The sequence below is a fragment of the Balaenoptera physalus genome (genome assembly GCF_965194825.1).
Source record: "Balaenoptera physalus genome assembly, chromosome: 15".
Classification (NCBI taxonomy): Eukaryota; Metazoa; Chordata; class Mammalia; order Artiodactyla; family Balaenopteridae; genus Balaenoptera; species Balaenoptera physalus.
Genome location: NC_138894.1, coordinates 45,911,160 through 45,936,753, shown reverse-complemented (window position 1 = coordinate 45,936,753; position 25,594 = coordinate 45,911,160). Strand labels below are relative to the sequence as shown.

The following is a 25,594-nucleotide window of genomic DNA, read 5'->3' as shown; positions in this document are numbered from 1 at the left end:
TGAAAAAAGAACATCGCTTCTATGTATTTACCTGTATCTGCTACATTCCTCATAGTATGTTTGAAAGCCCAAATGATGGAATCCAAAACAAGTTTAAACTGTGCAGGTGGAATAGCCAGGAATGCTGGGAAACAATGAGAATTGACAGCCTGAAGTAGTAAGAAAAAGTTCGTTCTGTGCTCAGGATATTCCTCAAAGTCCTAAAAACAAATAGTGGGAACAAAATAAAGTTTCAATGCCTGAATTATGTTAAATGGAAGGGCGAAAGCAAGCCCTAGTTCAGTATAAATGTTTGGAGTTGTTAGTGGACCCCGTAAGATGTGAAAGTCAAACTCAAAAGATAACAGAATTCACCTGCCAGGGAAGACAAAATTACTATTTATTAGACAAATGAATTACCAAAGTGAAGGAATACAAGTTCACCTTATTATAAAGAGAACTCAACAAAACCCACATAAAGACCGTCATATTTTCTATTAACTCTGAGGCTGTTATTACCACTTTTAAGTGACTTTGAGATCACTAATACAGATTAGAAAAATTGTTATCTACTGTGTAAATGTGTACACTTAAATGTACATTTTTTTCTTTTTGATTAATACATTTTCCCATTCCTTATAAGCACAGACTACACTTTAAAAAGCCAGTGACTAAAATGCAGCAAGTTTTCAATAAATGCTAGCTGCTATTTGAATAAACAATCTATCAAATTTACTTTTGTAAATTTAAAAAACAAGTATTTTTCTTATCTAGAAGTTCAAATATTTAATATCAGAGCCTAAAGTTTATGCTGTACTCATAGACAGCCATCATTTATGCTTTTAAAAGTGATAAGGACATACTGCAGAACCTCCCGTTATGTAACTGAAATGCAAATCACATACCTTATTTATCATATTCAATGTGCATTCAAAAACAGCATCAAATATTTGAGGTATTTCAGCTGTTATATGTCCTCCTAACTTGTTGACAATAATAGCCATAGTACTAAGCACTTCTGGTTCTCTAGCAGCTGGGACATTTCTCTGATAATCAATGAGAACTGCATCCAACAGAGGAGGAACAAAATTTTCAGCTACCTGTTTAAAAAAAACAAAAAAACAAAAAATCCACAACTTTTCAATTTTAATGTAGGCACTTGCTAACTCTTATTAAGCAGCTAGGTCAATGTCATCTGTAAGATTTAATCTAGGTTGATCATCTGCTGAAAACTGGAAACTCCTGTGCTTTAAAAATTTTTGTATATTAAAACTTTACCAAGAGAAAGCGAGAAATCACAATAGGCTGAGAAGGGCCATGGACATTGCATAGTTTAAATCTGTAATTACTAAAGAAAACTGGGGCCTGACGCTCTAAGTATTGTGGCAGGACCAGGATTCTAGGAATACTGTGTGTATGCGATGGGTAACCTCAAAGTAGAGTCCTCCTCACCAATACTGTACCAAGGTACTCATATCTAACCAAAAGTAGACACCCACTCAATGATTTTTTTTAATTTAATGAATGTTAGTTGATATTTTAATAATCAGAAATAATAACCATCACTTACTCTCAAAAAAGGAACTGGACTATGCCAGAAAGACTGTGTGTGAGGGTTTCCAAGATTCTCAATAAATACAGTCTTAGTAAGGCGTAACTTCTATGCTTTTAATAGGTTCTCCATTAAGATGTACACAATAAATATAACCATGCTTCATTTACCTGAAGATTACTAGTTAGTAGCGTCCCACTATACAAAACAAGTCTAGTTAAGATCTGAAGGATAAACACCAAATTATTTTTCCTTTTACCTACTTGGTTTCTCTTAACTAGAACTGAGTCTCACTTCTTTTTCTTCCTTCAAGTTTTATTGAGACATGATTAATGTATAGCGCTAAGTTTACTTACATACATGAAATGATTATAAAATAAGTTTAGTGAACATCATCATATAGATACAAATAGAAAAAAAAACTGTGATGAAAACGTTTAGGATTTACTCTTAACAAACTTTCTTATATAACATACAGCAGTGTTAACTGTATTTATCATGCTTGTACATTACATCCTTAGTACTTATTTATGTTAAAACTGAACGTTATATCTTTTGACTGCCTTCATCCAATTTCCCCTCCCCTCATTCCCCCACCTCTGGTAAACACAAATCTGGTATCTTTTTCTATGAGTTCGTTGTATGTCTGTTGATCTACAACACGATGTTACTTCCTGCTACACAGCATAGTGAGTGATTTGGTATTTTTATACATTTCAAAATGATCACATTAAGTCTAGTTATGATCTGTCACCATAAAAAGATATGAGTTATTGACTATATTCCCCACATTATACATTTCATACCCATGACTCATTTATTTTTTCCTCCCCCACCCTCACATTTCTACTCTTAACACTGAAATAATTTATTTTCCTATATACTGGATCTGAAGTGTTTGACTATCTTTGAATTCACAGCCCCAAACCTCAACATAAACCTTAGTTGTAAAACATGAGACCCTTCTTCTTATTACCACTGATACTCCTGAAATTACTGCCTAAGTTGTTGTAAATTATGAACTTCTCAATTCCTTCAATTCATCCTTTTTACTTTCCAATTTTAAATACAGTTCTGACCTCATACATAATACATGTTTAAAACCTTTCGGTATTTAAGCTTGATACCTTGAGAATTCCTGAAAAAAATTTCCATATCAATAGGAACAATATTGAAAGTTCAAAATTATGAAAGTAAGTAGCACAGTTGTCAGTGCTACTTCCACACAATAGTGATAAACAGGATAGGATTTTTGGTAATGTTTCCAGGATCAAGAAAATGAAAGGTATACAATAACTAAACATAAATCTCATTTTCCCCAAGTTGAGGCATATGGAGCTGGTTTAGTTTCTGAAAACCATTTAAGACTAACAGGAATAAGAGAGCAAAAGAGACTAAACCTTCAACTAGGAAAGTGCTTACTCCCCCCACCACTGAAGAGGCAAACTAATGACAGTTTTGCAAATTGCTCTCAAAGCCATGAGGAAAACAAAAATTTCATCTGAACTCTATCCATGGAAAAATAAAAACGACCCAATCATCAGCTATCTTGTTACATCACCAACACCCCCACCACTAACAGCAATTTCTTTCGAAGATGGTATATATCTTGTTATTTTAATGTACTTAAGGACTCCCCTAAATAGAATGTTATAAAATAATGCCAGATGTAAACATCTAATTACCTTTAAAAGAGCTAAACGCATACAGAATATATGCACATTCCAGAGAATGCAGCATCAACTTTAAAAACAAAAAGCACATCTCACTTACCATCTGCGGATCATTGGACCGGCTCACCCAACCAGATATTAACTTTAAAGTTTCCCTTTTTACTGTTCGCATACTTCTAATCAATGGTTGCTTTGTAACCATCTCACCTAAAAAATACAATCAGGTGGAATCCAACTTAACAACTAAAATTCTACACTGGCAGTTACATGTACTTCAGACACTATTAGTTCCCATTTACCATTAGAAAACTTAAAGACAAGAGTACACAGATGAATTTCCTGGGAAAATAAACTAAGACTAATTTTATAGGGGAAAGGGGCATGTGAGTGGTTAAAAAAATTGTCTAGGATTGCCTGAAACATGGGACGGATTAATTTAAATCTGTGAGAAGTGCTGAATGCTTATGCCAAGGCAGTGAATGCAGAACTGACTTATTAATACATCATTCCATAAGAATTCAGAATCGCTTACCATTAGCTTGAATAGCTGCAGAAATATTTTCACTGAGGCACTTGTATACATTAAGCATATCTAAATAAATTCTCCCAAGCTGAATCACAAACGGGTGTCCAACCGCTTTGCAGGCTCTCACATTTGTTTTCAATATGCTACCAAGTTGCTTGACTGTTTCAGGATCTTTAAGTATATCCACATTCTGTGAAGGACAAAAAACAACTCCATTTAACATATGAGAATTATTCTTGTAGCTAAAGCAAAAAACATTACCCACATTACTCCAAAGCACCATCACATTTATAATGTTAAATGGTGAAACTAATGTAAAAGTCTTCATTACTAAAAATAGAGCAAAATATTCCCAATTTTCCATCAAAACAGAATAAAAATATTACAATTTTTTCAATGTGCAAAAGTACACATAAAAGCACTTATGGATCAGATATACATGTCAAAGGTACTAAATTTACTACTTCTGTAAATATAATTTTCTCAATTTCCATTAGAACTTTTACAAAAAGTAATAAAACTTACTTTGGTTGCTTGCTGGATTATGCTATCCCAAACCTGATTAGGAAGTAGCATGTATTTTTCTATCAAATGTTCTTGTACTGTTTGGTCTGTTTGTGCACCAATCATGTACCCCACAGCTTCATAAAATGTATGGACCTATGTTAAAAGGCAGACATTTTACTTGCATGCATCATAATAAGGAAAACCACACACAAACAATCCACATATACACTTAAACTAATTTTGTTAAAGTGTCAGAAATAATTTATATTAAGTAGGAAAACAGCCTAACAAACTTTTGGTTGAATTTCTGCCTCACTATAAAAACCTAACCACAGAAACACTTGAACTGAATTCAAGAGTGGCTTTCTTTCTATTCCCATTAATAAATTCTCATTAAAACAGTAGTTACTTTCTAAGAAAAATATGCTTGCTGATCCACATACCTGTTGAGGCTGAAGATCACAAATTATAGTGTTAATGTTGTTCAAAATCTCATCAATAAATGGCATTACTTCTCCAACTTGAACCTGAACAAAATGCCTGCGGCACTTTTGAGCTATTTTAATGAAAGTATCACAAGCCATGTCCTGGACTCCATCATGGGTCTCTAACAAAACAAAAACAATTATCAAAAAAATTTTCTAGAAAAATTTTCCATTTTTTATTCAGCAAAAGTAACTAAATAAAATATATTAAGCAAATAGGATTTACCATGCATGAATTCAAAGAGCTTGTTAACTACAGTCTTCAAGAATTTCCAGTGAGCTCTTAAAAATCGTGGATATTGACCTACTATGTACATGATATTTGATGCAATAATAGCTTTATTATCTTTGCCTCTTTTCTGTTCACATAATCCTAGTAGATCCTGTAAAATAAGACAAATTTCAGTCATTTGTAATAAAATACACTTAGCTGAAGTTCCAGTTCATACCTATCTCTTACATACCTTTATAACAGTAACAAGAAATCGTTTTTCATCCTCTTCATGCATTGCTCCACTAATGGAGCCTATCGCCCAACACAATGTATTCAAATTTTTCCATGACCACTCCGTACCATTCACTTGATTGTGAAGCTTCTCAGTCATTATTCTTTCTGTATCTACATAATCCAGATGAGTAAGATAAACTACAAGGAAGGAAAAAAATTCCAAATGTTTCAAAATGCAAAACTTAATGAGCAAAAAGATTTTTACTAAGACTAACAGTACATTAATTAAGGATGGCTATTAACAGATTGAGAACCTAAGCATGCCACATTTCCTAAAAAAGTATTTCCACCCTAAATTGAATTACAAAGATAAAGATTAAATTAACAGTATTTATTAACTTACCTAATGTTTCTCTCATATTCTTATACAAATTTATGGAATCTGTATCCTTCATGAATTCTCTTACAACTTCTCCCTGATCATTTTCTACAACTAATACTTCCTCTGGTTTAGCCATTCGACTAACCATCAGTAAACGGACCTATTCAACAATAAACAAGAGAAACAAATCTGTCAGATCTTTGAAATCAGTCACATCAAATGTAACCCCCACTCCCACTTAATACCAACATACCAAACAAAATTATTCCCACAATATAAAAGAATAAGTAACATGGATAAAAATCAATTGTTAACTTTCTTGCATCTCATTTGCATTCCTAATAAACTCACAAGTGGTGCTTGGATAGATTTAGCCAAAAAATAAAAGCCAGTATTTGCATTTGGTCGCCCAAATCACAGGAAGCACACTCAACCACCCACTATTGTTACCTTGGACAACACAGGCAAATACAGCTGCCTCCTGGGAGGAACATCAAAATGTTGACTTCCAGATAGCAATGGAGAGGCAGATGTTGAGAATGGGCTCTCTCTATAGAGTTCAGCTGCCAGGTGATTCCAGTACTCAAGACAAATCTTAAAGATTTCAGTTTCCTCTACTTCGGATACCAACAACATATAATGAAGGGCCTACACAGGAGACCAAAACTATTAAAACAATCCTTAGACGTTACTAACCAACCTCAAACTGCTTTCCATTTGCTACGTTGATGGGAAATAAAAACTCATGTTGCATTCTGTACAACTCTGACATTTCATTATTCATCAAACAGACAACAGAAATTCTCTAGGAACAATTGTGCTTTCTTCTGACATGTCCTAGGACGCGTCAAGAAACTTACGTGATTGTAAAAAGGTATGGACATTAAAAGACATTTGGTAATAGCAAAAAGGTAGAAATAATCCAAATGGGGCTTCCCTGGCAGCGCAGTGGTTGACAGTCTGCCTGCCAATGTGGGGTACATGGGTTAGAGCCCCGGTCTGGGAGGATCCCACATGCCGCGGAGCAACAAAGCCCGTGAGCCACAACTACTGAAGCCTGCGTGGCTGGAGCCCGTGCTCTGCAATGAGAGAGGCCACCACGGTGAGAGGCCTGCACACCGCAATGAAGAGTGGCCCCCACTCGCCGCAACTAGAGAAAAGCCCACGTGCAGCAATGAAGACCCACCACAAACAAAAATAAATAAATTAAAAAGAAAAATCTGAATCATTAAAAAAAATAATAATAATCCAAATGTTCAACAGATGAATGGACACAAAACTCAATGTATATCCATACAAAGGAGTATTATTCAGCCATGAAAGGGATTAAGTACTGATACGTGCTGTAACATGGTAACATGCTAACTGAAAGAAACCAATGACAAAAATCAGTATGTTATGATTCCATTTATATGAAAGGTTCAGAATAGTTAAATCCATTGAGATGTAAAGCAAATTACTGGTTGCTAGGGACTGGAGGGTAGAGCGGATTGAGGGAGTGACTGTTTCAATGGGTACATCATCCTTTGTGGGTGATGAAAATGTTCTGGAATAGGTAAATGGTTGACAACACTGTGAATGTACTAAATGCCACTGAATCAAACAATTTACAATGGATAGTTTTATGTTATGTGAATTACATCTCAATTTTAAAATAAGGTCTTTAGACTTTTCATCTTAGAAATGACAAATCTGCACACGCTTCAGGAATTTAATTTTCATTATAAAGTATTGATCTGGTATTGAGTAGAACACAAAAATCGTGACACTTGGCTTTTAACAACTATAATTCAGAATTGACAACATATATTTATATTGCACAGACAAGTAACAGGTAAGAAGATATGTTAAAAGGTATAGGAATTTTTAGAACAAAGGTGTACTTTAAGTTTTTATTATTAATTTCAGAAGCCAAAGGCTCCACAAAGCCTACCTCCATGAGTGTTTCCCTGAGATTTAATCTTTTTTCTATAAGTTGACCATGTTCTTTAAGAAAGGTGCAGAGAAACAAACTGAGATTTTGAATAAAGTTCTGTTCATCATCCTTTCCATTCGAGTATGCAAGTCGAATATTGGTATTTAAAGGAAGCATCTGCAAGTTTAAATATGGATCATAACCCCTTCATTTTAAAAACAACAAAGATACCACATTTAAGTTCTAAATTTCCACCACCCTTTTACTAATTTTAAAAAATACGGAGTGGGACTTCCCTGGTGGCGCAGTGGATAAGACTCCAAGTTTCCAATGCAGGGGGCCCGGGTTTGATCCCTGGTCAGGGAACTAGACATGTATGCCACAATAAAGAGTTCACATGCCACAACTAAGGAGCCCGCCTGCCGCAACTAAGACCCGGTGCAACCAAATAAATAAATTTTTTTAAAAAAAACAACAAAAAAACCATATGGAGTTAAACAGCTTATTCTTCCCTAGAATGCCTTGGTCTATTATATCCATTTTTGTAACATTCTGTCCTAGCTTTTGATTTTTTTAAAAGTTGCAAGTAGTAAAATTTCCTCAAAGATTATGCTTTGAAATATTCCCTACATCAGAGTTTTCCCACCTAGTGTTATTAAAAATGTAAAAATAGTTGATTCAGATCTCGAACATATATAGTAATGTAGTTTTATGATTAACCTTCTAGATAATTTCATATACACCTAGTCAAACTAACACTTGGCTAATCCCTTCATTTAAGAGATGAAAGGTCAAAGGCAGAACTGATATTAAACCCCAGGTTACCAAGCCTCTAAATTCTGTAGAAATAAATTACCATGACACTCCCAGAACATTTACTTCAAGGAATTTTCAAAATGTTCATAAAAATTTCTAGCTTACCCTTCATTTTGTATAATAAATGTACAATCACATTACAGCTGATCTATTTATGGTAAGCTGTGCTGAAATGGTTCAACTCAAACCCAACTTTTTCTAAGGCACTAAAATTGTTTAGTCAGTTTTTAAGGGTGTTGTATTACCTGTTTTAGCTGCATCATTGTCAGCGTAAATAGCGTTACAAATTGTTCCTCATACTGGCTTACACTCACACCAGCGATCTCAGTGAGGCACTTCAGAGAGACATTTCGAAACATTGGAACATTCAGGAACTATTTTAATTTAAAAAAAGTGGGTGGGGTGGGGGGTGGGGGGGAAGGAAGCATAAAGTTAAATGGCCTGAAGCACTTTACTTAAAATTAACAATTAAAAAAATAATAAAGGATTTAGAAATCAGGAACACAGAGGAAAAATATCAGGCAAATAGGTGGTGATAGGGTTTTTTGGCACATGTATTTTAAGGAAATTTTGTTATCCGTCCAATAGACAGTAAATGCTTTAGGAGAATACTGTGTTTTCTTCTGATGTGTCCTCAGACACTTGGAAAACACAAAGTTGCTTAGAAACTTTCCCCACAATCTATTACATGACTTTTAAAGACATCATGTTTTCTGTATAATCTAAAAAGATTATAATTGTTTAGGATTTTAAGAGATGGACAATGTACCTAGGATTAATAAGGTGTGGGAAAACTGGCTCTTTCATATTTAACTATTGAGAAGGTAGAAAAATAGCCTCCCATTAGGGGATGGAAATTTGGTAAGCATCAGAAGCCTTAAAAATGGACATACCTATTGATCCAATACTTACACGTATTAAAATTTATACCAAGTAAATATTTGGACAAGTGCATAAATGTCCAATATTTCCTGCACTACTGTTGACAATGGCAAACAATTTAAAATAAACTGTCTATGGATAAAATGGTGGCTCTAACACAGTAAATTCAGATTAGAATATGACCATATCAAGCCCTCAACTACAAAGCCCCAAACGTAAGTTATAATAGTATGCTTTTATAAGGTCTTGATTAAATACATAATTTACTCATTATATCTGATTAGAAAACATCTGGAAATATAACCAATTGGTAACTATCTCTGGATGAACAATTATAAGACTTTACATAGGTATTACATGCTACTGTAACTAAAAGGCAACCAAATTCATTATTAGTTGTTCACATAGAATTTGGGAGATTGCCTGGTATGAGTGGCAGAATCATAAAATTCTGACACTGTTTTTAAGAATTAGTAGCTGAAACTACAGAAAAGTTCTTCTGAGCAATTTCTTCATCTCAGAAACAAGGTTGATTATGGCTGTGAATGTGGAATGGTTTTAATATTCAAAAGAGCATTACAAATTAAGAAAATACACACCACTATCCAGTGATAAATATAACTGAAATGTATTCACTATACCTTATAAATTAATGTGCTGATTAACTTGGTCTCAAAAATATATCCAAGCGGAATCCAGTTAAGAAATCTGAGCAACGTTTCCAAAGTTGCATGTACAAGTGGAGCATTTTGGGAATTTTCCTACAACAAAAACATGATTGTAAATTATCATCTTCCTATATAATTAATTATTTTTAAAAATGAAATTAAAAGCACTTACCATCACAAACTGACAAAGCTGAAAAATTTGTGAGAATTCATTGCACATGCTAAAAAAAAAAAATTGATCAGTTCAGAACACACATAGAAATGAATACTGTCATTATTTATATACTAACATTTCAGCAGCCATTGAAAACTTGAGTTACTTCTATTTATAAACATAGATATAACTTCATGCAAGTTACAAAGCTATTAAAACTATGTGTAAATATCACTCTTAAAACTCACCTATAAATAGCACTTAATTTCATTCTTGAAGGTTTGGTTTTCATGTCATCCTTACTCTACTTGAATAATTTCAATCAATCTCATCTTTTATTTATTTTTTAAAATTCGGCCACACCGCATGGCATGTGGGATCTTAGTTCCCCAACCAGGTATCGAACCCACGCCCCCTGCAGTGGAAGCGCGGTGTCTTAACCAATAGACGGCCACGGAAGTCCCTCAATCTAGTCTTTTAAATCAAGACAGTCAAAACAGAACTCTCCAAAATGAGAGAAGTGTTCGATATATCCCCAAACCTAAAATGTGCTTACACACCAAACCAGAGAAAAAATCCTAAATTCTGAAGCTAGTCTGAATACATAAAGGTTAAAACATTTCTATTTCTGTTCCCTAATGACTAAACACATTTTTATTACTATGTTGAAGAAAATAAAATCTGGCATGTTCCTGGTGTTAACTATACGGAAACCGATAAAATGTAGGAACATTAAGAATAAAGTAGACATTTGGACACAAGTCATATCCTTGGACCTATGATTAACTAGACATCATATAAAACAGATTCCAAAGAGTTTTTTGGGAATTCTTAACCTATATTCCTTCCACATGACATGCATGAAGTTAATTTTGCTATAATGTCATACATATTTTTCAAGCCTCCATTATTTAGAATATTAGGCCACTTTAGCACTATTTAAATTTGTAGTCAAAAAGAATTAAGTGTATTAACTTTTAATAATCATAGTTCCTTAAAAATTTACAATCTACCTCCAAATTCCTTGAAATTGCTAGAGAAATTACTTAAAATGTCCAAAACAATTACTTGCCTGTCTTTTAAATGCTTAGCTTTCACTTGGGTTATCTGTCCACTAGAGAAATCAAATACTTCTTCACTCAAGAGTTTCAGAATCACCATATTATTCTGACAGAGACTTTCACTGGTCCTACTTGCTCCAACAATGTCACTGATAAAAGTTGGCCAATGTTTTGGCCATTCTTGTTTCAGTATCTAAAATAAGATAGGAAATGTTAATTTCATTTCACTTGTCAATGGTAAAGAAAACAAACTTCATAGAAATTGTGTGATACCAAAAGCAGGAGCAAATATCAACCACCTTTCATTTTCTTCCCCTTTATTAAGACAGGAAATGTGCTGCTCTCTACAGAATGTACTGAGTAGAAACTACAACACAAAGTTCTGTGTCTCAAGTGCCCTGTTCCTCCTCTCAATTAACCTGATTCATCTAATCTAGCTCTAATGTGTATGCATATCAATATTTGCCAGATATGTGCAAATTATCCTAAGAGACTCTAAGATCTAACTCTAAATGATAAAAAGGTGATGGGCAGGGAAAGATATTTTCTTTGGCTGGAATCTGGGCCTTGAAATATAGGTAGGGTTTGGAGATACAAATTTGGAAGAAAAGAAGCATTACATTTGGGGAAAGAATCATCTTTGACCAAAAGCCTAATGGACTGCATTCAATTTTAAGGTCTGTACTGTTGATTCTGTATGCTAGGGATTTCCCAACAATATTCTGTAATAGCACCTGTTAAGTAAGAGGTAAGCAACTTAACCTCTTTGGACTCCTCCCTCTTCCCATTCAGAGATACGTTAACAACAAAAAGTCCTCAATAAAAGCCAGTTTAACTTTTTTTTTTTAAGCCAGTTTAACTTAGTGAAAATCCAAGTGTTTAGGAAAACCCAATGTTTCTATAACTTACTAAATTTTAAAAAACCTGTTTTTTCCCTCACATACTAATTAATGTTCTCAAGAAATTTTTTGGACATATTATAAAAGGTAGGTAAACTTAAAATTTCTAAAGTTACACATATAGAAAGATTAAAAAACAGGCTAAGTATAGAGATCAATTAAAGGGATGCTTGAATTCAAAGCCAATTTTTTCAATGAATTAATAAGACTGAGATAGTGGACATGGAAAGGAAACATGCACAGTATGAGACAGATGAGAAAAAAATTTTTTTATTTTAATAGATCTTTATTGGAGTAACTATTTATTGTGTTAGTTTCTGTTGTACAGCAAAGTGAATCGGCCATATGTATACATATGTCCCCATATCCCCTCCCTCGAGCCTCCCCCCATCCCACCCCTCTAGGTCATTCCAAAGCACCGCGCTGATCTCCCTATGCTATGCTGCTGCTTCCCACTAGCTAACTATTTTACATTCGGTAGTGTATATATGTCGATGCTACTCTCACTTCACCCCAGCTTCCCCCTCCCACCTTTTGTCAAGTCCATTCCCTATGTCTACATCTTTATTCCTGCCCTGCAACTAGGTTCATCAGTACCATTTTTTTTTAAGATTCCATATATATTCATTAGCATACGGTATTTGTCTTTCTCTTTCTGACTTAAGTATGACAGACTCTAGGTCCAGCCACCTCACTGCAAATAACTGAATTTCGTTTCTTTTTATGGCTGAGTAATGTTCCATTGTATATATGTGCCACATCTTCTTTATCCATTCATCTGTTGATGGACATTTAGGTTGGTTCCACATCCTGGCTATTGTAAACAGTGCTGCAATGAACACTGTGGTACATGTCTCTTTGAATTATGGTTTTTGCAGGGTATATGCCCAGTAGTGGGACTACTGGGTCATATGGTAGTTCTATTTTTAGTTTTTTAAGGAACCTCCATACTGTTTTCTATAGTGGTTGTAACAATTTACATTCCCACCAACAGTGCAGGAGGGTTCCCTTTTCACCACACCTTTTCCAGCATTTATTGTTTCTAGATTTTTTTGATAATGGCCATTCTGACCAGTGTGAGCTGATACCTCATTGTAGTTTTCATTTGCATTAGATGAGAAATTTTTTAATCAGTTCAATCCATACTGGAGCCAAAGAAGTGAAGGTTTTACAGTACCGTATTTGATGTTTCCTACCAAAGCATATTAACAATTTTAAATGCTAGACGGCAGGCTAACTATTGTAATTACTGTGAAGATTACTATCACTACTCTGCAAGATGTTAGTTTAGTTATTCGATAAAAGCAGGTTAGACTATTTTGTTCCACCACTCAGCCTGAACTGAAGCACTTAATCCTTCTCAGGGAAACTGTGTCAACTAAAAACTTACCTGAACAAGAATCATATTTAATTTCCCGATATATACCTTTTCCTTCTAAGAAAAGAAAAAAGTTTAGATTAAACGAGGACTTAAAATAGATACATAAATAACAAATGTAGGCAACCCACACCCCCATAGAGAGAAAAAAAAATGATTGCAGATCTACTGTAAATGATTGTGCATATATGTGTCTGTATGTCTGTGACAGAAGTGGGTTTAAGTTGAAGACCCAATATTTAAATGATTTTATACTCTCACAATAATCTGCAAAAAAGCTCTTACCTCTACACAAGTTGGGTCAGATGACGTCTTGATAATGAGGCCAACAACATATTTTTTAATCCCTATTAAAAAAAAATTATTCAACACTTTCATAGCATGCTAATAAATCTTCAGGAACCAAAAAAAACTGGGGGTGGGGGAGGGCACAGTAAAGTCAGATGATACACCTGAATCCCATCGCCAATTATGGCATTTTTGAAAAATGCCAATTAGTTTAGTGTACTACTCCTTTAAATTTTTAGTTTTTGTTAAACTTTACGAAATATTGGTTTAACAATTACGAACTACTGTAGTCTAAGATATTCTTTAATGTTAGACAGTCAAGTATACCAAGCTGTGATTTTTAAATTAAAAACGAAACAAAACAAAAAACCCCATAAAGGACTAAGGTATTGTTCATCTAAATAAACACATTATTTTTGTGGGTTAAAACTACAAAAACCTTGACGACATAACTCTGTGAGCACTATAAATAAGTTTATGTAAATATTTATAAATCAGGGTCAGATGTTAATCCTTTTCAGATTTATTTTAATTATAGCATTAAGCTAATCCTATAAGTAATTTTAACTTGTTTGTCCTACAATGTAGAAAAAAATAGAGTTAAGGAGGAAGTTTTTATTTGTAGTATTCTTTACTTAAGGGTACCTTAATAGTATAATCTGTTCCTCAACAGTTAAGATTTCATGCCTTTTATTCTTTCAACAGTTGACTTCATGCCTTTGATTTTAATTTGCATCATTCAGAATTTACTTGGCATCTACTACAGCTCCCCTCAAAATTTAAAGTAATGTGGTACACTTACACATTAACATACCCAAAGGGTCTGAAAGATTCCCTAATCCAACAAATTATTTTTTCCCACTACAAAGAATAAAGACTACTCTTACATCTGTTTAATAATTTAGGTTTTGCCACCAAATGACTTATGAAGATTTTTGAATTTTCAAAGCTATCTGAACTTCAAAAATACAGATAAAGGTTTTGTTAAACTGTGTGTACCAAGTCTCATCTAACAAATCTACAACACTGGACTCAATATCCACTGAGAAGGAATATGCTAAGAAATTTACCCATAAGGAGTTAGCCAGAAATTTAGTCAACTTGAAGGCAACAAAGTGCTTATTTGATTGTAAAACTACCTTTATATAGTAATCTTCATGAGCTAAAACAACCTTCAAAAAACATTAATAATTTCCTAATTGCAGAAAAATTTCATAAGTACAATAAAGCCACAAAGTAAGGGTTATTCATCAACTGAAATGTAATGTTAAGTATTAAAAATGTTCACAATATAAGAATCATTTAAAAAACCTGCCTGCCAGGTGCCAAAAATTTAACTGTTATATACAAACACATACAATCTACTGAAAACTATGTTATCGACATTTTAAATATTTCTACATTAGGCAAAGACCACAGTACTAATTGTTGCAGACAAGATCCACCAATGAATGAATGCTAAAACAAATGGGCAACACTTTCAGGAGAAATGCATTATCTGCATACTGTCAAATTATCTTCCCAAGATATTTTTCACTTTCAAAGTGGAAGACAGTAATCCTGTAAACAGAAAACTAGTGGGCACCAACATAACTGATAAAAGATTAATAATAAATGAATAATTAAACATATTGACATCATGTACCCCTGGTTTGGTGGACTGAGGACACACCACCTGTGTGGTATTCTTGCCCCAAAATATTGAACCCCAGTCTAATCATGAGAAAACAACAGACAAACCTAAATTCAAATACACTACAAAATAACTGACCAAAACTCCTCAGTGTCAAAGACATATCAAGCAGAAATTAAGAACTGTCACAGATTAAGGAGACTAGAGACACAACTAAATAAATTGTAGACTAGGAAAAGGACAAGAGAGAAAACTTGTGAAATTTGAATTAAGGTCCATAATTCAGTTAATAGTACTGAACCAATGTTAAATGTTTGGTTGTGGTAATTTTATTATGGTTGTCTAAGTTGTTAAAAGGATAAACTAAGAGGTGTAAGTACATTCTGTACTTTTTGGGTCAGTGTTTCTATTGTCTAAAATTATTTTAAAAAAAACAAGAGGCTTTGTGGACACACAAAATAAAATCAGATCTAGATTCAATAAGGTGATTAAACAAACAAACCGACGAGAGGAACAAGTTTTATTTTAAAATGAGTGCTAAATCATACCATTTAGTTAGGTTAACCCACACAACAATCTCATGTCCTTAATATCCACTAGATCAAATCAAAACAATTCTGATATTGTTGACCCTCCTGTTCTTTACAGATGAATTACTGTCATTAAGGCCCCTAAAAACTTAAGGAACCAAGGGGGGAAAGTGGCCGGGGGGGTGAGATGAATTGGGAGATTGGGGTAAAATAGATAACTAATAAGAACCTGCTGTATAAAAAAATAAACAGAATAAAATTCAAAAAAAATTAAGGAAAAGGGCCATTATAAACAAATAAAAAGCACCCCTCTGAAACCTCTAATATAGGCAAAAACGTGGTTTAAACAAAACCAAAAATACAGCCTACTCTCTTAGATTAAATGACTGACAATACCAAATAATAAGAGATTCAGTAGTTTTCTTCTAAATCTGTCATAAGGAACAAGAGTAGAACTACAATTCCTGCCTCTGGTTGAAATGTGTATGAGTCTTGAGGCTTTTCTCAGCCTCCGAGAATAAGAAAACAGGATCAAACTGATCCTTCACTCTTCTGTTATCAATTAAATCAATTAAATACCTTCTCTCCCTTTTTTATAGAGGCTTCTGAAATTCACCTGTAGATGGAGCAAAGAGTAAAAGATGAAAGCAGGAAAAATGTGAAATAAGTAGTTTAAAAAACCCAAAAAACTACAAGGATCTCACAGACAATAAAGTCTCTGAGACTTTAAAAAGACTTTAAAGTCTCTTAATTTAACGTCACTCTATAATGATCAGTACTTCCATCCATCCAAAGCATTGAAACTATATGTAAACAACACCTTTTTGATCAAGTACTGCTGCACACAAGTGTCTGTTTAGAATCTCCTACTGCTATGTAGCTTATCTGATTAAGTACCATAACTCCTTTCCCCAAATTCCTTCCCATGGTTTACCCAGAATTAAAAAAATAAAAGCAGTTCAATTAAGAACAATTTTACAATTGCGAACTGAACCTTTAAAAAAGAAATGGTGGGAGTTCCCTGGTGGCCTAGTGGTTAGGATTCCGGGCTTTCACTGCGTGGCCTGGGTTCAATCCCTGGTCAGGGAACTAAGATCCACAAGTCACGCGGCACAGCCAAAAAAAAAGGTGTCACATGTATCAAGGGAGAAAAGTCAAATGTTTACAAGTAGCAGAGAAAGCTCAGCTTCTAAGATTTAACAGAAAATACTTCAATCCCAGTGTCTATTTATTCTTTGTACCAAAAGAATCAGTCGTCTGCCAGTTGCAAAAGTGACATTTATGTAAAACAAATTTCTTAAAACAAGAACTACCTTTACAAGATTTCATATCCAATAAAAACCATACTAATCAGAAATTAACTATTCCCAATTATTCAGAAAGTGTATGCGGGGCTTCCCTGGTGGCACAGTGGTTGAGAGTCCGCCTGCCAATGCAGGGGACACGGGTTCGAGCCCTGGTCTGCGAGGATCCCGCATGCCGTGGAGCAGCTGGGCCCATGCGCCACAACTACTGAGCCTGTGCTCTAGAACCCGCGAGCCACAACTACTGAGCCCACGTGCCACAACTACTGAAGCCCGCACGCCTGGAGCCGGTGCTCCGCAACGAGAGAGGCCACCGCAACGAGAGGCCCGTACACCGCGATGAAGAGTGGCCCCCGCCTCCTGCAACTAGAGAAAGCCCGGATGCAGCAACGAAGACCCAATGCAGCCAAAAATAAATAAATAAAATAAATAAATTTATTAAAAAAAAAAAAACAAAAAACAAAGTGTATGTGAAGAGACTAGGATATTCCTTCCAGCAGCCTTCTAAGCTCTTCCTTGGGAATAAAGAAAACTTGAAATATATATATATTAAAAAAAACAAACTGAAGAACATTTCACTGAAGAGTTCTCATACATAGTTTGTATGCCTTTGACAAACACAATTATGCTCTTATATGGTTACTAAGTTTTTCAAAGGACTCCTACAATGATCTAGCATACTTATATCCATAGCCCCCCATCCCGTTCTTCTAAATATGAACAAAAAAATTCACCTCCAAAGTTATTAAAGTAAACCTTTGAATTATTTATTGAAAAGGAATACTTTTTTTTTTTTTAAAGGACCAGTCATGTATAATTTCTTCAAAACAAGGTACACTAGTATAAAAATGCCTAACTACTCACTGGAAGGCAGCTTATGGCACATGAATGCTCCTTATCCAAGAGTTTATGCATGCATCTTTTATAATCCAACTCTATTTTCTCAAAGTCAAGAAAAATTTCTTTGACAGTCCCATTTCAAATAAAAACAAAGCAACACCAAATAGCCTACACAATCCTGTAGGTTGATAGTACCAACATTAGCTAGCTAAAAAGCTGAGATTTAAGTAACTCCCATCCTGACTTAGAAGTTATATATCATCTTGCAAGTTAGTTACACAGCAATATTAACAATCTTATCCCCCAGGAACATCTTGCAAATATTAGATACTTAATGATAGGGTAAAAGAAATGCATAACAGAATTTGATTCACTAAAACCCTTTAAAATGAGAACTTACTGACTACAACATACTGATGGTGCCATATTCTTATGGAGGCAAAAGCCCTTTCTAAATTTTAATTGTAAAGTTGTTCATGAGCCTCTTAGCTAGTCAGTGATATAGACTGTCATGCACTAAGTTTTCAACCAAATACAAGATTCTACCTATTAAGAGAAAAGTGCATTCCTAAACAAACTAAAATATGAGTTAAAAAGTTGCAGTCTCTGGGGCTTCCCTGGTGGCCCAGTGGTTGAGAATCCACCTGCCAATGCAGGGAATACGGGTTCGATCCCTGGTCCAGGAAGACTCCACATGTCGCGGAGCAACTAAGCCTGTGCGCCACAACTGCTGAGCCTGCGCTCTGAAGCCCGTGCACCTAGAGCCTGTGCTCCACAACAAGAGAAGTCACCGCAATGAGAAGCCCGCACACCGCAACGAAGACCCAAAGCAGCCAAAAAAAAAAAAAAAGTTGCAGACTCCTATCTCTTGCTTTCATAGTGGCTAATTTTCATACAACACAGAAAATGGAAAGCCTTGATACACTCTTACAAAAGTAAAGCTACAATCAGACAAAACTGAGTTCAATCCAGTCTCAACCATTGTGCAATACTATCCGATCAAATTCACTTTAAATATTTGTTTACTCTGTAATCACATCCTTCCATCAAAGCCATGTATAACCGAAACTTTTCTTTCACATTTTAAAATATTTTACAATGATGTGTTAGTTTCAGGTGTACAGCAAGTGATTCGGTTATATACAAATAATACACACATTCTTTTTCAGATTCTTTCCATGATACCTTATTATGAGACATTGATATTCAATACAGCACAATATATGTGCTATACAGTAGGTCCTTGTTTATTTTATATATATAGTAGTGTATGTTAATCTCATACTCCAAATTTATCCCTCCCTCCCCCCCTTCTCCCTTTGGTAACCATAAACTTGTTTTCTATGTCTGAGTATTTCTGTTTTTAAAATATGTTCATTTGTATCAATTTTAAAGATTCCACATGTGATATCATGATACTTGTCCTTCTCTGTCTGACTGACTTCACTCAGTATGATAATCTGTAGGTCCATCCACGTTGCTGCAAGTGGCATTATTTCATTCTTTTTATGGCTGAGTGATGTATTTCATTGTGTGTGTATGTGCATTGTGTGTATACACACACCCACACCCACCCTCCACATCTTCTTCATCCATTCATCTGTTGATGGGTGTTTAGGTTGCTTCTATGTCTTAGCTATTGTAAATACTGCTACTATGATCACTGGGCTTCATGTATCTTTTTGAATTAGAGTTTTCATCTTTTCTGGATATATGCCCAGGAGTGGAATTGCTGGATCATATGGTTAACTCTATTTTTAGTTTTTTTTAGGAAACTTCATACTCTTCTCCATAGTGGATTACCAATTCACATTCCCACCAACAGTGTAGGAGGGTTCCTTTTTCTCCACACCCTCTCCAGCATTTATTATTTGTAGACTTTTTGATGATGGCCATTTTGACTGGTGTGAAGTAATACCTCATTGTAGCTTTGATTTTCATTTATCTAATAATTAGTGATACTGAGCATCTTTTCACATGCCTGTTGGCAAGAAAGGCTCTTTTCCCATGTCATACTGTTATTACAAACATCTGTCCATTTAAACCACCACCAATGATCATCAGAAAGATAGTCACTAAAATACAGCTATCTGTCCTCTTTACCTTATTGCCCAAAGGAATCCAGAATAATGTTCCTACTCCTCACTCAATAAAATACTCATGCGAATAAACAGCAAAACAAGAAATGAACAGCTAAAAAAACCTCAAAAGCAGGGGTTCTTAACCTAGGGTTCCCACAGATAGGCTAGAATTAGACTATAACTTATTGCCTATATGTTTAGTAGTTTTAAGAGGAATGGATCTTTATTCTTTATTTATTACTCTAAAAGGGCTTACGGCCTCAGATACTAAACTCTAAAATACATACAGCAATTAAAATTTTAGTAAGTTCATAGCATCACTATTTACAATAGACAAAATTTGGAAACAATCCAGAATGAAATTGTTACATACTGCAACATGGATGAACCCTGGCAACATATGCTACTGAAATAAACCAGACACAAAATACTGTACGATTGTACGCATATAAGTTACCTAATATAGGCAAATTCATAGAGACAAAAAGCATAATAATGGTTAACAGGGCCTGGGGAGAGAGTGTAATGGCGAGTTAATGTTTAATCGGTAGTTTCAACTGGGATGATGAAAAAATTCGGGAGATGACTGGTAATGATGGTTGCACAATACTATGTATTTACTTACTGACAATAAACTATACACTTAAAATGGTAAACATTATGTATATTTAATCACAACAAAACAAGTTTTTATTTTATTAAAAATTCAACAATTTTTCCTATAACAAAAGAACTATCATAATAAAATCCACGCCCCTTTAATAAAATCTATAGGTGGTTCCTGTCTCCTGCATGGATGTAAGGATGTAAGGATTAGGAATTGTTAGGTCTCAAGTAAAGACCTCTTATGGAAGTTCCACAGAATTAGGAAACTTTGGGGGGATCAAATTGTTACCTTAACCTGAAGTGGTGGGAAAATACTTTCTGTCTGTATGATGTTGAAATGCAAAAGAACATCTTGAAAAATACTGCCTTGTTTTATTAGATAAAATGTAAATTTAATCAATATTATCTTTGCTTTATTATCCCATCATGTTATAAAACTGGCAAAAATACACGAATAGGAGTGCCTGTCACATCTGCCATTAGACTGATATTTCAAACATTACATTCTATGAGGAGAAAAAAGGAGTTTCTCATGGATTTGCTTAAGAACCAAGGGCTTAAAGAGCCCAAACACTTAAATTTTCTTTTCAAAATGACCAACAAAGGAAACAACTATCTCTGTTCAACAGGGAGTAACACTATCAACTTAAAATAAGTAGACATACACACAGACGTTAAGGATGCTCAACAGCAGAAGTCACAGTGAGAAGCCATTATATATGTACTACAGTGGCTAGAATTAAAAACACTGACCATACCAAGCTTTGGTGAGGATGGGAAGCATACTGCTACTGAGAATGTAAAGTGATACAACCATTTTGGAAAACAGTTGGGCAGCTAAAAACATACACCTACCATATGATCTATCCATTCTACTCCTAGCTAATCAAGTGAGTGACAGAAAGCAGATTGGGGGCTGGGGAGGTAAAGGAGAGGGCAATCACAAAGAAGAAGGTCTTGATAACAGTGGTGCTTTCACGGGTATATGCATGAGTCAAAACGTATCAAATTGTACACTTTAACACACACAGTCTATTGTATATGTTAAATATACCTTAATAAAACTTAAAAAAGCAAACAATTTTTAAAAGCCAGTATTGCTTAAAGGCAACAAGTTAAACATGTGATATTCAGTACAATGAGAGACTTTAAGCATGGAAGTGACCTGATTTAGTTCTGTTTTTTAAAATATCATGCTAAATCCTTTGTTGTGAATATATTACAAGGGACACACATAAATGGGTGTTAAGGAGCCCAGTTAGGATGCTATTGCAGAAATTGCAACGTAACCTGAGACTAGTATATGATTACTTGGTGAAACGGAGAGAAGTGGGAGTATTTTCATGGAAAAAGGCTGGCAACATACACGTTGTGTTTATCCAGTCAGCACCTAGATATGCAGAGGGCTTTACACACATTACCCTCTTATATCATATCCCAATAACCATGCAAGACAATCAAGATACTATGGCTTTATCACTTTGAACCTTTTCCTCATAAATTCACCACTCCCCTTTTCAATGTCAGCAAGTTTGTATATATCTCATGAAATGTAATGATCTGTAAGCCATGTGCCTTAACAGATTAAAATATAATCCTTTGGTTTAAATTAAAATGATAGAGATTCCTTAACAAAGATTTTTTTCAGGGAGAGACAAAGGAGGCCTCCCCCCACTTCTTTATGGTTTGAATCTTCTAAACCAAGCACCAAAATTTTACAAAAGGAACAGGGGTTATAATGAAAGCTGATGTGTACTGCAGACAAGAAAGAAGAACCAACACCACTGACAGTCCTAGTGTACCTTTGCTTCAATGACTAGTAACCACTCCCTATTTGGAAATTATTCCACTTATGTATTAAAATTTCTTCTTTTTCTTGAGTCAAAAATATTGTCTTAAAAACAAACAAATGGGACCTAATTAAACTTCAAAGCTTTTGCATAGCAAAGGAAACCATAAACAAAACAAAAAGACAATCTACAGAATGGGAGAAAATACTTGCGAATGATGCAACTGACAAGGGATTAACCTCCAAAATATACAAACAGCTCACACAGCTCAAAAAAACAAAAAAAAAAACAAAAAACCCCCCAAAAAACCCAAACAACGCAATCAAAAAATGGGCAGAAGGGCTTCCCTGGTGGCGCAGTGGTTGAGAATCTGCCTGCCAATGCAGGGGACACGAGTTCGAGCCCTGGTCTGGGAAGATCCCACATGCCGCGGAGCAACTAGGCCCGTGAGCCACAACTACTGAGCCTGCGCGTCTGGAGCCTGTGCTCCACAGCAAGAGAGGAGGCCGCGATAGTGAGAGGCCCGCGCACCGCGATGAAGAGTGGCCCCTGCTGGCCGCAACTGGAGAAAGCCCTCGCACAGAAACGAAGACCCAACACAGCCATAAATAAATAAATAAATAAGTTAAAAAAACAGTTAAAAAAAAAAAAGGGCAGAAGATCTAAAAAGACATTTTCTCCAAAGAAGACATACAGATGGCCAAAAGGCACATGAAAAGATGCTCAACATCGCTAATTATTACAGAAATGAAAATCAAAACTACAATGAGGTATCACCTCACACCAGCCAGAATAGCCACCATCAAAAAGTCTACAAATAATAAATTCTGGAGAGGGTGTAGAGAAAAAGCAACCCTCCTGCACTGTTGGTAGGAATGTAAATATGTACAGCCACTATGGAGAACAGTATGGAGGTTCCTTAAAAACTATGGAAGCAACCTAAATGTCCATTGACAGAAGACTGGATAAAGATGTGACACACACACACGAATATTACTCAGGCATAAAAAAGAATGAAACAGTGCCATTTGCAGCAACATGAATGGACCTAGGGATTATCATACTAAATGAAGTAAAGCAGACAAAGACGAATATCATATGATATCGCTTATATGTGTAATCTTTAAAAATGATACAAATGAACTTATTTACAAAACAGAAATACAGTCACAGACATAGAAAAAAAACTTATGGTTACCAAAGGGGAAAGGGAATTGGGAGAAGGATAAATTAGGAGTTTGGGATTAAAATATACACACTACTATATACAAAATAAACAACAAAGACCTACTGTATAGCACAGAGAACTACACTCCATATCTTAAAATGAAAAACTGTCTTGACTTACTTAAAAATGTAAAAGCAAAAATACTGGGAAAGTCATTAGGCTCTTAAATAGACGAATGAATCCCAAATAGGGAGTGGTGCTAGTCACTGAAGTACTTCAATAATAAGTAATTCATTAATTGAACAATTATATACTGAACACCTATATACCAAGCAGTAAGAATGCAATAAAGACATTCTCTGATCCCTGATACTGTTAAGCTCGTATTTGGGAGGATAAGGTAAAGAGTGAGAAAAACAGTGATAGCTAAGTGGGATAAAGGTTATCGCAGGTGGGGATGGGGGTGACCAAAAGAAACATTTTTCTGACCTAAAGCAAAATGATAAAAATCAGAGCAATGTAGTTAATTTTGTATTACATAAATCTAAATTCATTAAAATGATTATGAAGGTTATATCTCCCTTGCTCTATTTTTATTAAAATATCTTTTAATTAAATGTTTTTTAACATGTCCTTACTTGGCTATTATCTGTCTTTTGCTCATTAAAATTTTACTCATTTGTGATCCGCTGGTACAGGACACACTAAGGGAACACAGAGCAAGAGACATCTAACTCAGTCCAGAACTGTCAGGTATTTTCCTGGCAAACTGCTTTAGATAATGCCCTAAGTTGAAAATGCCATTCCACTAAAAGAACATGTGAAAATTAACGTACGCTTATGGACAAGAACCTGAAAGCTGATAAAATATATGCTGGATTGGAAAAAAGTTACAAAACTTATCTTGGCTTGCTGTTTGATAGGTTTGATAACCAAACCTATCCTTCCTTTAAAATACATCAAGCATTGCCATTTTCGTGAATGAGCTTGTCCAAAGGTGCCAACCTGATTTTTCCCCTCTTTTAGCATGTGTTAGCACTCATTACATATACGCCTAATTTAATGATATTTTTTTAAAAAATGATATTATTTTTAACATGTTTTATCTTCCTACCTGTAATACTCTGACGTAGGGAATATATTTGTATAGTCTTAATACCTAATGGTACTAAAATGGACAAAGACTAGCTAAAGTGGAGACAACAGCTTAAAAGATATGACAATTAGGGGCTTCCCTGGTGGCGCAGTCGTTGAGAGTCTGCCTGCCAATGCAGGGGACACGGGTTCGAGCCCTGGTCTGGGAGGATCCCACATGCCGCGGAGCAACTGGGCCCGTGAACCACAACTACTGAGCCTGCGCGTCCGGAGCCTGTGCTCCGCAACGAGAGGCCACGATAGTGAGAGGCCCGCGCACCACAATGAAGAGTGGCCCCCTCTCGCCGCAACTAGAGAAAGCCCTCGCACAGAAACGAAGACCCAACGCAGTTAAAAATAAATAAATAAATAAATATATTTTAAAAAAGAAAAAAAAAGATATGGCAATTATAAACAAAAGGAATGTACAATATTTTGGGGGTTATACTAATTTATTTCCAATATCGAAGTTACTTAAAGATGAAGGAAAATTAACATTCAGAAATGTTAGTATACTTCGCGAGATACAAAATATTAGGATTGTAGAAGCCTCCTAGGATTGACAAAGTTGGAAAGAATTATAAATATAGTAGTGAATAAATTTACTTCCCAGTGTTTTATAAATGAGATCAATTACCTTAAAAACACAAACCATTAAATGCATCATGCAAAGTTGCTGCTTTATATCTAAAGATAGATAGAGTTCACTAACATTCTCTGGGAGCCATTTTACATGCTCTTCTAATATTGAGCCTCTGAAAGACCCTAAAAATTACATCACACTTTCCCCTCCATGTAATGACTTCACTGACAGTGAAAACCATATATGTGGTGATAGGAACTTCAGGTACTTTTTAAAAAGTTTACATCCCACTCAATCTTATCACTAGTGTTA

At 35.0% G+C, this 25,594-nt stretch overlaps 1 protein-coding gene across 3 annotated transcripts in view; it reads right to left on the bottom strand.

Moving 5' to 3' along the window:
• XPO1 (exportin 1) overlaps window positions 1-25,594 on the bottom strand; it is a 43,225-nt gene that overhangs the window by 3,291 nt on the left and 14,340 nt on the right. For all 3 annotated transcript variants that reach the window (XM_082426552.1, XM_082426551.1, XM_082426553.1), the window contains 17 exons: window positions 13,611-13,672; window positions 13,338-13,382; window positions 11,060-11,241; window positions 10,006-10,054; window positions 9,807-9,926; window positions 8,529-8,657; window positions 7,486-7,644; window positions 6,003-6,200; window positions 5,574-5,712; window positions 5,187-5,368; window positions 4,949-5,105; window positions 4,681-4,844; window positions 4,256-4,390; window positions 3,737-3,920; window positions 3,305-3,411; window positions 885-1,079; window positions 32-200 (listed from right to left, as the gene is read on the bottom strand). In XM_082426552.1, the coding sequence (XP_082282678.1) occupies window positions 32-200; window positions 885-1,079; window positions 3,305-3,411; window positions 3,737-3,920; window positions 4,256-4,390; window positions 4,681-4,844; window positions 4,949-5,105; window positions 5,187-5,368; window positions 5,574-5,712; window positions 6,003-6,200; window positions 7,486-7,644; window positions 8,529-8,657; window positions 9,807-9,926; window positions 10,006-10,054; window positions 11,060-11,241; window positions 13,338-13,382; window positions 13,611-13,672 (2,376 nt within the window). The remainder of the gene's footprint in view (window positions 1-31; window positions 201-884; window positions 1,080-3,304; window positions 3,412-3,736; window positions 3,921-4,255; window positions 4,391-4,680; window positions 4,845-4,948; window positions 5,106-5,186; window positions 5,369-5,573; window positions 5,713-6,002; window positions 6,201-7,485; window positions 7,645-8,528; window positions 8,658-9,806; window positions 9,927-10,005; window positions 10,055-11,059; window positions 11,242-13,337; window positions 13,383-13,610; window positions 13,673-25,594) is intronic.